Here is a 13,561-nt window from a genome sequence, read left to right as displayed (position 1 = left end):
GGCCCTGGGTTTAGCAGCCTCTAGCATCTTAAAATGAACAACTGTTGCATATTATGGAAAAATCATTGACCACCTCACTTGGAAATTAACCAGCTGCAACAAATGCCAAATGACTGGCACTTATCAAACTGGATGTCATTGAATTCCTTTGCAACTTTTTTATTAATGAGTGTTGACCTTTTGCATCAATCACCAAATATCATGTACATTTAAGCATTCTGAGGTTCATTTTGTAAAGCTGCTTCAGTTTGGAGAACAAAACATGTACATATACAATCAACATTTTGTGAAGTTTTCTGGATTTGGCAAATACCAAACTTATATTGTGAGCCCATCAGTGACAAATAACCAAACTAATTCACTGTGTGTGCCTGTGGCCATGGGATGCACTACCTATAGCTGCAAGTTTTGTCATGTTGTGTGATCATGCTAAGAGTTGAGTGCATATGTGCAGCCCAATCAGAGTGTAATCAATCATGTCTGACTTACTTATCAAAACTTACACTAGGCAATACAGTTAGATGCACTTGTTGAGCTGAGACTGTTAGCAGGGCCAATGTGTATAGCTCTTTATATACATTCACACTCTGGAGAACTAGTTAAAAGTCACAGCATGATAATATTTGGTCACTTGGATACCAAAATGAGAATATTTGTGCATTTATTGCCTTCCTGGCTTGGGGCTAAGTGCAGTTGCTCTCCTCCCATAGCTCAGGATTGGCCCATTAGTACTATTAATTTATCTTTATATTCATGATACTTATTTATACAAACCTTGGAGCTCGAGGTGCCCAATGGGTAAAGCATGAGAATAAGACTGTGAGTAGACATCAAGTCAATTGGGGCTTTACATTCTCAGCAATCAGTATATTTGCAAATGAACAACTAAAGACAATATAGATAAAACTTGGGAGCAGTAGTCTGCATACGTCAGTCAGCACTTGCATTACCATCATTCATGTGCAAATATGTCTTTCAACCATTAGCCAATATGTTACATATTCATAAGTGGTATGAGTAGAGTGCTACCATGGGATAGCAGGGACAGGTAGTATATTTTGGCATAATGCAACAATGCACCTTAGCACAAGTGGAAAGAAAGAGATTGAAAACCGCAACCCCACAGTGTCTCCATGTTCTTAGTTCACTGAGAAAATATACAGAAGCCAAAACTCAAAATATATTTGACATATAAGAAATAATCATGAGACGAAATTAACCTTGGCTTGAAATAAACTTGGTTGGCACTTACTGCATTCCTGCCTGAAAAGCATAACACATCAGGTTTAACTTAAAGGCAACGGAGCAGCTCGACTTCTTACCCAGAAGCGACATTCATCCATACCTGTTTGGCTTCCTGAAAACTCCTAACCGTTGCGGAAGCAAATCGGAATGCAATGTCCCATACAAACCGCGACTCGCAGGGCAACCCCGCCGCGTCGCCACTCGCCCGTGGATTACAACATCGCAGCGGATAATCGTACCGTCTTCGCAAAACTATGTCGCAAACGCGTTACAAACAAGAACGCCTTCTGGGGGGCTTTTTAATCATTCTCCAGTATGGGCTGCTTATTTCGAATAACTCACCATCCAGTTAGGTTATTTTGCGAATGTCCTTAAATAATCTAGAGACTTGTATATTTGGTAACCCCCCCCCCCCCCCCCCCCCCCCCCCCCCCCCCAATCAAATCGCAATGATCGGCAGCATTGGGTAGCTTCACCTGTCGCGCAAGCCTTGTGCGGGCTGCAGCTATTAGTAAACGGGCGGTGACTGGGCGATTTTGGTGCGAGGGGGAGGTGCGTACGTGAGAAAGAGGACATTAAGGTACATGCTGGTTCAACGGCGGTCAGTGCCCCACAACTGGGAAACCCTCGTGAAGAAGGCGAATTATCGTCAAATTGCCGTCCAGATATAGTGTGGTGGATGGTGTTCACACCGCGACGTATGGTATGCTGTGATGTGTGTTGCGTGTTGGTGGGAGATTGGAAAGGCATGGTCATTCCCTGAAATGAAAATTCTAGGACAATTAAACATGTTTTGCTCTGGGAGATGAAGGGTGGCACGTCATTTCTAAACGTGTTTGCTAGACTTGCAAGAATAGGGGCAGGTTGTTGGGAGGTAATGTATCATTTGTTTATATCTTAATAAACTCTGCATCATGCATTGACCAGAGGCATCCTTATTGCAAAAATGACAACTGATACATATAGCTGGAGTGATGATTGGTGGTTTCCTAACACAATAAATTTCTCCCTGCCACAGGAACCTCTATGGTTTGGGAATCTGTGTGGTCAACATCTGTGGTGTTGGTGCACCATATTGGTGTTGTGCTTCAAGATATTTCTACCAGCACAGTGTCTGTTCTGAACAGCACCCAGCCACTGGTGGCAGACGCCCTTCAGCACACTCTTGGCCTGCTGTGCTCCTGGCACCCAGCAGCCAACATCTCCTTGCCATCTGTAGGCCTGGTGGAGCTTGATGAATTCCAAACTAGTCTGCTGCTTGTGATCTTGGGTATCCTTGCCACTAATGTGGTGCTAGTCTACCTGGCCTGGTCTCTATACGGCGAGCGGATCGTGGAGCACTTCACTGGTACTGATAGTAAGTTATTGCAAGGGTGGTAATTGCTGCTAATGTTTTAGCAACTTTGTGGGCCTGATTGACTGACCATGCTGCAGTGGCCAGTTGGTGCTGTCTTGTATGTCAAAGTGCATATTCTGTGCTGGAAAACCATCTAAAAGACCACTTCACATTACCATTTTCATTGCAGCTGTGGATAAACTCCAGACCACTCCACTTTACTATTTTCATTCCAACTGCAGACAAACTCCAGACCACTCCAAATTATCATTTTCATTCCAGCTGCTGATAAACTCCGCGAGCTTGGTCTGCGTCAAAATTTACCCAAGGAGTACATGCCCAAATACTGATCACCCGGCCGGCCCCGACACAACCGCGGTCAGCACCTCCACCCCACCATGGATGCACTGAAGAAGTTCATCGAGAAGAAGCGGTCTGAGGCCAAGTTTAAGAAGGCAGGCCGCGGACATCGGATGGACGAGCCGAGCGGGGGCGGCGCACGGCCGGCCGGTCCGGCGCCGGTCCAGGAGCGCCAGCACCCATCCAAGAGCTCGCAGCTGGCTGGCGCGGCGGCGCTGGCCCGGCACCAGCAGACGCAGCAGCAGCACAGCGCCTCCAGCCGGTCAGCAGGGATGCCTGGTGGAGGCGCGCAGGGCGTGCAGCTCGGGCGGAAGGCGATGTAGAATTGACAGCTCCGGAAGTTCAAGTGGTTTCGGTTTGGGATTGAGTCGTAGTATTGTTGGGGAGTTGAGATTTGGGATTGAGTTAGATATGGTCGTAATATTATCAGGGAGTTGAGGTTTGGGATTGAGTTAGATATGGTCGTAACATTATGAGGGAGTTGAGGTTTGGGATTGAGTCGGACATGGTCGTAATATTATCAAGGGGTTGAAAAATATGTGCGCTGCAACGGATGTTCGGAATCCGACTCTGTCAAAAGTTGACTTTGAACATAGCTCCGTCTTTTTCCCAAATATTGGTGCAATATAACCTCCAAAAGACCTTAGTGACTTCTAGGTCATGTCCCAAAGAACCAGATCCATTGAAACATTTTCCGGATTCGCGCCGTAGTTCAATTACGGGTTCATGCCTGGTTAAAGTCTTGTGGCGCGCTGAGTTGTGCTTGGAGTGATGTCATGGTCTTTACATATTGCGGGCTTTCAAGTTCTATCGAAGCCGAATAGAGTGGTACCATTGTCCGGTCCCAGCACGTCAGTTTGACGAGCTCAATATCGAGGACTGGCTTCGTGTTTCGCATGTCGGGTGTATCTTGCGATTGCAAGTGGGAAGTCGTTGCCGCCATGATAAGGACTGCGGCGCTAACACACCACAGACACGAATACGAACAAAATCGCTGTCGAGACCACGTGCTGAGAACGCTCGTCAGGCGTGGTGCTCTGGTGACGCCCGCCCGTCCCCGCCAGGTCGCTGGCCGTGATTCGGGCGCAGGCTCGCAAGCAGCTGGAGGAGGAGGCGGCGGCGGCGGCGGGCGCTGCCGAAGGCGGCGCCACACCGGCCGGACCTCGCGTCACCGAGCTGGAGATGGCCCCCAACCTGGCCGTCAACGGCGTCTACTACAAGTGTGCCATCATCGGTAGGTGCTGCGGGCACGGGGCGTTGCTGGGAGCGAGTGCTGGGGGGGAGCTGAGCTGCATCGTGGTGCCAGATCCGCTGATTGCAGTGTGGTGCTTCGTCGCCAGTATGCAGATGTGGTGACGATCAAAATTGTTTTTGAGCTGGAAGTGTATAGAATGTCATAATATGATTTCTGAGGTGCACGTGCAGCCCTGCCTTGTCTCTTTAAGGGGGGGGGGGGATATTCTCGGTACTGTGATGTTGATTGTTGACACACGTTGTCTCTGACATACTAGCTGGACGTCCCATCCCTTTCTCCAGACAGTCATTATCATTGGCCACTTAGAATCATCCGCACTGAGTTCAGTTTTAATCACACTTTCTATGGCTCAGTGTTTACTGAGGGAAATTTGGAGCATGGAATAGGTAGGCAGTGGTGAAAACTATTTGTCTTTGGGCTTATTGGGCATCATTTTCCACTCACATAAGAAAGTATCGCGCTGCAGGAGGCGAGGTACTTCCGAAGGCGGAGATACAGCTGAAGATCAAAGAGTTTCTCTACGAGCAGCTGGTGGAAGATGGTGGCATATCTTCATGCCTCATTATCCACTCGTGTAACCCAAACAAGGAAAAGGTGAGATGTCCGCTGTGTGTGCAATACATCGTGGGCGGGTCAGTGCAGACCAGGTCGTTTCTGAACACGTTCTCTTCTCTTCGTGGCGACGCTTGTCGTGGAAAGCTGGCGTTCCTTTGTTCTGGAGAGAAACGCTTGATCATGCTGGCATATGGGTATGAGCTTGCACCCCTAAACCCAAGTAATGGACGGGGGAAGAGGTGTAGAGTCGAGACGGGCCCTCATCGAAGTAGAGCTGCTCGTTCACGTTTCCCGTCGCTGATCCGCCTTGTAGGATTAGCTCAAATAAGACCACGTTTGTCGGCATACGAAAAGACGAAAGGTAATCCCGTCCATAGAGGTTTAGCTGAATACCGAACTCACCAGTCGGAAGACGGGCGTAGGTTCAAACCCAGCTCCCTCCCCAGTGTTTCGCTGTCCTCCGCGGCAAGGACCGGACAAAGCACTCTGTAAGTCATCTGAGGCGTAAACGCGTAAAACCCGCTAAATGATCACCTGTTGTCATCAGTCCAGGGTCACGTACCGAGTGGGGCCCCAGCGGACCCCACCGCCACGTACCGTCTGTCCGGGAGCGAGCGATGCCGTGTCGACCGCCGCTGCCGCCGCCGCCGCCGCCGCGTCGCCGCTCTCGGGACCGTCTCCACCCGCGCGGTCCTGCGGCGAGCAGGGTATGATGTCCGCAGGCCTTGTGCGGACAGAGCGGCGGTCACCACCGCTGGCGCGTTCCGATCCGGCTCCACCGCTCTGAGGGGGAGGGGGAGGGGACATCGAGCGCAGCTGCGACTCTGCTCACCTGCGGCCGGCAACAGGCGGAGCAGGCGGAGAAGTGGCAGCAGGCGGAGCAGAGGAGCTGCAGGCAGGCGGCGCGCAGGCGGCAGCCCAGTCGAGCTCGCCCCTTCATGGCCGAGCGAGGCGCCGCTGCCTGTCGCCGTAGCGCTCGGCTGTGTCTCTGCTCACCTGTGGCCGGCAGCAGGCGGAGCAGGCGGAGAAGCGGCAGCAGGCGGAGCAGAGGAGCTGCAGACAGGCGGCGCGCAGGCGGCAGCCCAGTCGAGCTCGCCCCTTCATGGCCGAGCGAGGCGCCGCTGCTTGCCGCTGTAGCGCTCGGCTGTGTCTCTATCCCGCCACTGGCGGTTTTTCGACGCCACAGAGCCGCCTTGATGCGAAATGTACTCTTTTTGCGGTCGCCGGCCGCTTGGTTAGGTGGATGGTGTTGGCGCGAGCGAGCATGGTTCCCCCAGCAGCTGTTGACACCATGGCATTGTGCCCCGTGCACCTGTATGGCTGAGGACTGGCGGCCTCGGCGAATGGTTGCCAAGGAGACTGCCACTGCGCTGACTTGGAACCGCGCGAAACACGGAAAACACACAGCTCTAGCGCTGTAACGAACAGGACGCAGTAGCAGCCGTGTATACAAGATGACCCAATACCGATAACATTTCTGCGCCCACATCTCACTGAAAATGAAGCTGAATCTGTCAAGGAAGAGTGACATTTTTGGAGGGCATCGCAAATCATAACCTTTAAGAGAAGAATTATCATAAAAACAGTACAAGATTGCTATTGATCCGCCTCAGCCCGAGCCATGAATCGTAGATCGCTTCTCTCGAAATAGCATTCAAGTTGCATCTCTCGCCTGGAATGGGCACAACCCAAACCACCGCGGTGGCCGGTTACATTGTCCGTTATTCTTATTATGTACTTCGCGGTTAATTACACTCAACGGGTATCGGAGGCGTTTTTGAAAAGCTGTATAATCCTGTCAAATCTAATACTGCTCAAACCATTGTTGGTAAGAGCCGTACTCTACTGCAGGTATGGCCGCGACCACAGCCGAACCCCCAGACCAAAGCCTCACCCCTACGCCGGCTGCGCGCCCTGTCCACAGGTGCAGACCTGCGTGCAGACGCTCTCCACATACGTGGACAACATCATGCAGCAGCCGGCCGAGCCCAAATTCCGCCGGATCCGTCAGTCGAACCGCGCCTACACGGAGCGCGTGGCGGCCGTGGAAGGCGGCGCCGAGTTCCTCGCGGCGGCCGGCTTCCAGTGCGAGCAGCTGCCCCACGGCGACGGCGTGGAGGCGTTCTGGGTGTTCCCGCCCGACGGCGACCTCGAGCGGCTCCAGGTGAGGGCGGCGCGCGCCACGGGGTGCCGTGCTGCTGCGCTGTGTGCGGAGTGCGGCGAGCCTGCCGTAGCTGTGCGCTGTGCGGAGTCAGGCGGAAATGTTGTTGGTCCCGTGTTGTGCCGAGACAGGTGAGGCTGGTGCTGTTGTGCTGTGTGCTGAGGCAGGCGGGGATCAGGCTGTTGTGCTGTGTGCTGAGTCAGGTGAGGCTGGTGCTGTTGTGCTGTGTGCTGAGGCAGGCTGGGCTCAGGCTGTTGTGCTGTGTGCGGAGGCAGGTGAGGCTGGTGCTGTTGTGCTGTGTGCTGAGGCAGGTGAGGATCAGGCTGTTGTGCTGCGTGCTGAGGCAGGTGGGGATCAGGCTTTTGTGCTGTGTGCTGAGGCAGGTGGGGCTCAGACTGTTGTGCTGTGTGCTGAGGCAGGCGGGGATCAGGCTGTTGTGCTGTGTGCTGAGGCAGGCGGGGATCAGGCTGTTGTGCTGTGTGCTGAGGCAGGTGGGGCTCAGGCTGTTGTGCTGTGTGCTGAGGCAGGCGGGGATCAGGCTGTTGTGCTGTGTGGAGTATGGCGGAGGTCGTGCTCTTCTTGGGTTGTGTTCTGTCGGCGCCGGTGGGGCGAGGCAATGCCCTGACCGGTTCAGAGAGGATCCCGTGGCCGGACCGTGTTTTTTTTTTAAGCAACTTAAGTTAACTGTTTTGCAACTGAAGTGACAGGTCTAAGCCGTACAGTATGTCGCTGCGTATGCGGAGGTTATTTCGTACTATATGTACTATCGCCTGCTTTTTTGGTGTTTTTTATGTTACCTATGACAGGTCTTAAAGACCGGCCGTTTAGCAGCGTCACAGTATTGTAGTCACATATGTGCGACCCTGTGTTGTTCTTTTTACCTCCCGCTATCTCTTATGGTGCTGAGAAGATATCACGGATGGAATAATTGTTTGGACCGTCGTCCTGGTACGGTGTGTTTGTACGCACATGTGTACAACACATCAGACGTGGGCGATAGTCCGATCAACTATTGCATCAGTGATCAGGCCGCCTCGTCTCAGTCCCTCCTTAGAAGCCGATTAAAAGGTATATCCATGCCTGCTCCGGCGTGGCTGTCTCCTTCATAAGTCACATTCCCTGTGGGAACCTTGCACCGCTGAGTGGCAGTTCGCTGCTGCGCGGTCCTGTTCCCCACTGTGAGCCCTGCGTCGCCGCGTGGACCCTGTGCCGCGGTGTGGGCCGTGTCGCCGTGGGCCCTGTGACGTCTCTCCCGATACGGCGACGTGCGCCGAGAGCCCCGCGCCGCCGTGACCCCGCGCCGACCGCGTGACGCCGTCCTCCGGCAGCTGCTGCGTGACGCGCTGCTGGGCGCCGAGCCGATCGTGCCCGAGCTGGACCGGAATGTGCGGGCGCTGATGCCCAGCCAGGCGTCGCGCCAGGTGGCGCTGCCGCCAGACTTCTTCGCCATCTCGCCGGAGGAGCTCAAGCGCGAGCAGCAGCTCAGGTCGGTGCGGCGCGCCGCGCGCCGGCGGGGCGTTGTGTCGGCTCGCTGTCGTGATTCGAGGTGGGGAGGTCTCGCTCCCAGAGCGAGGTACGTACTGTACGTACATCTGCTACGTCTGTATTTGTACGTCTACAGTTGTTCGCCGTATTTTACAGCAGGCGATTGTTGAAATGCACGTGCTGCGCTCGCACCAGGGCAGGTGATGCGGCTTAGGAGGGGTTGCTGGTACAGATGAAGCTGAAGTTGCCTGCATGGTGGTACATGGGCGGCGGCTGACTGCTCTCTGTACCGGCCATCCGGGACGCTCTGTCGGGTCCAGGTGTTGACTGACTGCTCTCTGTACCGCCATCCGGGACGCTCTGTCGTGTCCGGGTATTGACTGACTGCTCTCTGTACCGGCCATCCGGGACGCTCTGTCGTGTCCAGGTATTGACTGACTGCTCTCTGTACCGCCATCCGGGACGCTCTGCCGTGTCCGGGTATTGACTGACTGCTCTCTGTACCGGCCATCCGCGACGCTCTGTCGGGTCCGGGTTTTGGCTGACTGCTCTCTGTACCGGCCATCCGGGACGCTCTGTCGTGTCCGGGTATTGACTGACTGCTCTCTGTACCGGCCATCCGGGACGCTCTGCCGTGTCCGGGTATTGACTGAATGCTCTCTGTACCGCCATCCGGGACGCTCTGTCGTGTCCGGGTATTGACTGAATGCTCTCTGTACCGGCCATCCGGGACGCTCTGTCGTGTCCGGGTATTGACTGAATGCTCTCTGTACCGGACATCCGGGACGTTCTGTCGGGTCCGGGTATTGACTGACTGCTCTCTGTACCGCCATCCAGGACGCTGTGTCGGGTCCGGGTATTGACTGACTGCTCTCTGTACCGGCCATCCGGGACGCTCTGTCGTGTCCGGGTATTGACTGACTGCTCTCTGTACCGGCCATCCGGGACGCTCCGTCGGGTCCGGGCGATGTCTGACCGCGATCGCTCAGTAGGCGTAATGCGGGATACAACCATTGAGCACCGCTCAGGGTGGATGTATAAGAAATAATTTAGATGAACCGGTCGTTGATTTAGGGGGAGGGTGATTGAGAACATAGCTTTGGCCTCTAGCCTGGGTGAAGTTGGTGGAAAAAGTGCCGGCCGATATCTGATCAAGCTGGAGGCGATGTAGTGCGTGACGACGGGTCTGTTCTCTCCAGAGCGGAGGTGGTGGAGAACATGACGCTGCTGCAGACGCGCGCCATGCGCGAGCGGGCTGAGCAGCGCGAGCTCAGGAAGTACCGCTACTGCCTGGTGCGCGTCCGCTTCCCCGACGGCATCACGCTGCAGGTGAGCACGCGCCTGAGACGCAGGTCAATCAGTCTGCAGCTGTCAGTCGTGTGCCATCGCCGGCATGCCCGGCTGGTACAACAGTTGTCGCCCGTGACGCAGATGGCGCCAGTGTCCGCGCGCCGGACAGTTTGAGAGTCACTGACTGGGTCAGATTGGAATGCGGCTGCAGTTGCGCAGTGTGGGCGTCAGGCTTCCACCGCAAACGACCAGCCGCATAAAGGTCAGCGTAGCGCCGAAGACCGCGGGCCTCGCGGAGCGACAGCGTGGCGTGGAAAAAAGTCGGTTTGGGACGGACCTCACACAAACTTGCCAACTCTGATGTGCAGTAGCAAGGCAAATTTAATAGAAATGTGTAGGGTCTGAGCAGGTTCGGCCATAGCATTAGTCCCACACTTTGAACAGACGAGTGCGCGCTCTGAGAATTAATTGCCCACTCTGGTGCATAAGCACCGAGGGCTGATTGAGCAGATTGCGTTGGCATGCATTGGTGCGGTATAATGCGGTTGGCTCAGCATACCGGACATAGCGGCTGAAGCAGCGTCAGGTATGTGCGGCAGCGCCATGCAGTGCGGCACCCTACCTCAGGCTCCGGCCAAGCCAGGCTCATCAGGTATATGCAGTGACGCCGTGCAGTGCGGCACCCTACCTCAGACTCCGGTCAAGCCAGGCCGAAATCCTCCATCATGTAATGCCACTTTTAGGTGGTTGTTTCAGTTAGCGTGGCTATTGGCAACGGTGGCAAATTATCAAAGGCAGTATCGCCGCCCGGAAACTGAGGCTAAGAACAATTTAACACAAAGGTGGCCACGCCGAACGGGGATAGGCTGAGTCCGCGATGCAGTGTGTGACAGTGTGGTTCCAATAGAGACCCAGTGAATTACGTAACGGATCACTGCACGGCGGCCTTTAAATTTAGCGGAGTCACTTCGAAACTCCCGTCACAAAAAGTGCGTGCCCATTAGCGCAGGCATCAGGGTGGCCTGGTTATAGTGTCGACCGGTAATTTCTGTTAAGCAACAAACTAACCAGCGCTACGAACAAACATTTCGTTGCTGACTCTCCGGTGAGAGACTCGGTTGATGACCGATGTTTGTGGAGTCATTTCGATTATCCCATATCGTATTGTCTGCCTTTGCCTTTATGACAGCTTTGTGGTGACTCTTGTGGCATGTTCTGATGACACGGCTTGATGGCCGTTGTATTCATGCCTGTCGCGGCCCTGCTTGTATGTCGGTGACCAGCCCTCTGGATCAGATATGCTGCAAGGGCCTCGTAATTGATCTGAGCTACGGGCACCACGGGCTGTTGACCGTCCAATGACGTCGTCATTTCCACCGCGTTGTGACAAGCCAGAAGGTTGTTTCAAGCGTCCATGGACCAACTGGCGGCTGATTTTGCCACAGCGGCGTTTGTTAAGTATTTTCAATGAACAAATGTACCTTCTGTGTATGAACTTGATTGGCATAAGCGTGCAAGCGCCTGTCATTGCGCTGCAGTTCATACATGTATGTTTTCCAGTATATTTTTCCCTACAATGCTGCCCTTCCATCTCTACGTTTTGCGACTGGCCAAGAACTCTGTTTTAAATTAAAGATACTTTGTTTCGTGTTTAGTCACTGTTAGCGCACGCCCGGGTGGCCGGTTGAATACCCTTCGCTCGGGTGGGGCTCAATGTGACTCTCAGAGTTCTTGAAAACTAAGATAGTTAGAGAGACAAAATTCACAGAGGGGGTTAGCCCGTATGTGAACTCATGTCAAAACAAGGCCAAACTCCAGATTGGTGTCCAAAGCGACCACAAGCCTCCTCACTGAACCGCCGCGAGCCCTAGATTCCTGTGCTAAGCAGGAATCTAGGGCTCCTAAGGTCAGTGGTGCTCATTTAAGGTCCGTGATCTGGTTTGACCTGTCTCAGGTCGAGGTGACCAAAAACCTACGACGTTGTTCCTATTTGCCACTCAACTAAGATTCAGTGATTACGCTAGGCGGAATGTGCCTACAAACAAAATGTTGTCCTGGATCATATTAGGTCAATGACCCACTCTGACCTTTAAAAGTTCATCGAACATGTCTGTTACAGTCCCTGTCATGAGTAAATTCGAAAAGAGCAGCAGAAACTATACTTACATGTAAGCACTCGAGTAAGAAAGCAGGCCAGTCTTAACCACGGCTCGACTGATACCTGACCCTAGATCAAAAAATCTAACACTCACTTGTTGCACAACATTCGACAATTCCCTAGAAAGGAAATTTGCTGAAAGCTTTGACCAGTTTTCGACCTGCCATAGGTCAGTAACCTTACAAATGCATCCAATTTTTGGCACCACAAAGATCCGCTGTTCGATTGCCTACAGCATTGCAAAGTTTGACGCGGCTGGGCCGCGCTGTTCGGAAATTATTTCGGAAAAACCGTCGTGAATAGTCAAACCTCTACCCCACTTCAACCCGAGCGTGTGTCAATAACCATGTTAATGCTTCCGTAAGGTATGTTACTCAAGAATTACGCATTGAGTAACAAGCTTCTGCAACTCATCACACCCTGCCAGTTGCCAGATGTACCTTCTGTAAGGCTGACGTGGTGAAATATTGTAACTTATTATGCACTGCAACAGTAGTCGTCACCATCATATACCACTGCTGTGCGGTGACAATGTTTGAGATGTCGGGCCAGCGCTAGTGTCTAGCAAGGCCTGGGGCCGGCTGACAATCACAATCATAGAGATTACGTCTCCAGAGCACAGTTTACATGTGTTCACTCATCCTCCTTTTATATTGAATTGGTCCGTTTCACCTGCGGTGATCATCAAGCTGCTGTTCGCGTGGAGACGGTGCCATATAGGGGACGGGTGATCAGGAACAGACCGATAGTAGATCATGGGTGCCGCGGCGCGTCCACAAATGTGCTAAGGTCGTCTCATTTTCAGGGTACATTCCGAGTGCTTGAGCGTGTGGCCAGCATCTTCGCCTTTCTCCGCGAGAATCTAGTCAAACCAGACACGGCCTTCGATCTGCTGACACCCACTGGTCACCAGCTGAGTCCCGACGACCCGACGACGCTGGCCGAGGCGAAGCTAGTGCCATCTGTGCTGCTCACCTGGCAGCCGAGGTGCGGCGCCGCGCCGCCCGGCGGCACCACCACCGCCTACCTGCTGCCCGAGCTGATGGAAATGATCGAGGAGCTTGGCTAGGCGGCTCCGCTGATAACGCGAGCCCCGCTGCGAGTGCGTGATGAATTGGGAGCAATTGCCGTGCCGTGCTGCGTGTCTGTGAGGTGGTGTCTCGCGCGCGTGCTGCCAGGCGGTGCTAAGGGTCGGCCGCGGTGCGTCGCGTGATGGCCGCTGCCGCGAGCCGGCGTGTCGCGCGGCGCTGGCGGTGATTTTTGCGGCTGTATCTCGCCGATCGTGTTGCCGGCCGGCGGGTCGGATAGGGGTGTGGGCAGCGGCAGGGGGTCTGCCGCCGGGCTGTTCAGCTATTCTTGTCCAATACATGGTTGCCTGTCGCCGGGCGGGTGCGGCGCGCGGCGTCCCCAGCCAGCGCCGTCACGAGCGAGACGGCCGGGCTCGGCGCACGGCGATCCCGGACGCGCCGAACGCTGCCTGCAGTGTCTGGCCGGCAGCGTCAACAGGAGCCGACGGAAAGCGCGCGCCAGTCGGGCGCCCAATCAGAGCCGTCGCGCCATTTATCCGGCTGTCGCTCGGGTTTTGTCCGGCTGTCAAGATGACAAAGGCCCGGCCGGCCTGCGCCCGAATTGTGTGGAAATGATCGGCGCTGCCTTGAGCCGCGCCGCGACCGGTCCGAGCCGGGCCCGGCGGCCGCGGCCGGCCCGGGGGCCGGG

General features: G+C 54.4%; 1 protein-coding gene across 5 annotated transcripts; it reads left to right on the top strand.

Moving 5' to 3' along the window:
* The first annotated feature begins 1,772 nt into the window (after positions 1–1,772).
* Positions 1,773–13,225, top strand: Gint3 (GDI interacting protein 3). 5 transcript variants are annotated; one of them, XM_037220832.1, is made up of 9 exons: positions 1,810–1,825; positions 2,264–2,602; positions 2,864–3,203; positions 4,006–4,175; positions 4,663–4,790; positions 6,676–6,915; positions 8,241–8,398; positions 9,597–9,726; positions 12,651–13,225. In XM_037220832.1, exons 3-9 carry the CDS (start codon positions 2,980–2,982, stop codon positions 12,912–12,914), a joined length of 1,314 nt encoding a protein of 437 aa, XP_037076727.1. In that variant the 5' UTR covers positions 1,810–1,825; positions 2,264–2,602; positions 2,864–2,979; the 3' UTR covers positions 12,915–13,225. The 5 variants fall into 5 exon arrangements, with proteins under 5 accessions (XP_037076730.1, XP_037076727.1, XP_037076729.1 ...); XM_037220833.1 differs by lacking the exon at positions 1,810–1,825 and adding an exon at positions 1,851–1,948 and having other exon boundaries at positions 2,264–2,460; XM_037220831.1 differs by lacking the exon at positions 1,810–1,825 and adding an exon at positions 1,851–1,948.
* The last annotated feature ends 336 nt before the right edge of the window (positions 13,226–13,561 follow it).

The sequence above is a fragment of the Pollicipes pollicipes genome, unplaced genomic scaffold (genome assembly GCF_011947565.3).
Source record: "Pollicipes pollicipes isolate AB1234 unplaced genomic scaffold, Ppol_2.1 Scaffold_4643;HRSCAF=5467_pilon_pilon_pilon, whole genome shotgun sequence".
NCBI lineage: Eukaryota > Metazoa > Arthropoda > Thecostraca > Pollicipedomorpha > Pollicipedidae > Pollicipes > Pollicipes pollicipes.
This window is presented reverse-complemented; position numbering and strand designations above follow the sequence as displayed.

Excerpts from the sequence above, each read along its gene's own strand:
- Gint3 (XM_037220835.1), top strand. The coding sequence starts at position 2,980 with ATGGATGCACTGAAGAAGTTCATCGAGAAGAAGCGGTCTGAGGCCAAG. Across the intron at positions 4,176-4,662 it reads CTACAAGTGTGCCATCATCG|GAGGCGAGGTACTTCCGAAG; the intron begins GTAGGTGCTGCG and ends ATCGCGCTGCAG. Across the intron at positions 4,791-6,675 it reads GTAACCCAAACAAGGAAAAG|GTGCAGACCTGCGTGCAGAC; the intron begins GTGAGATGTCCG and ends CCCTGTCCACAG.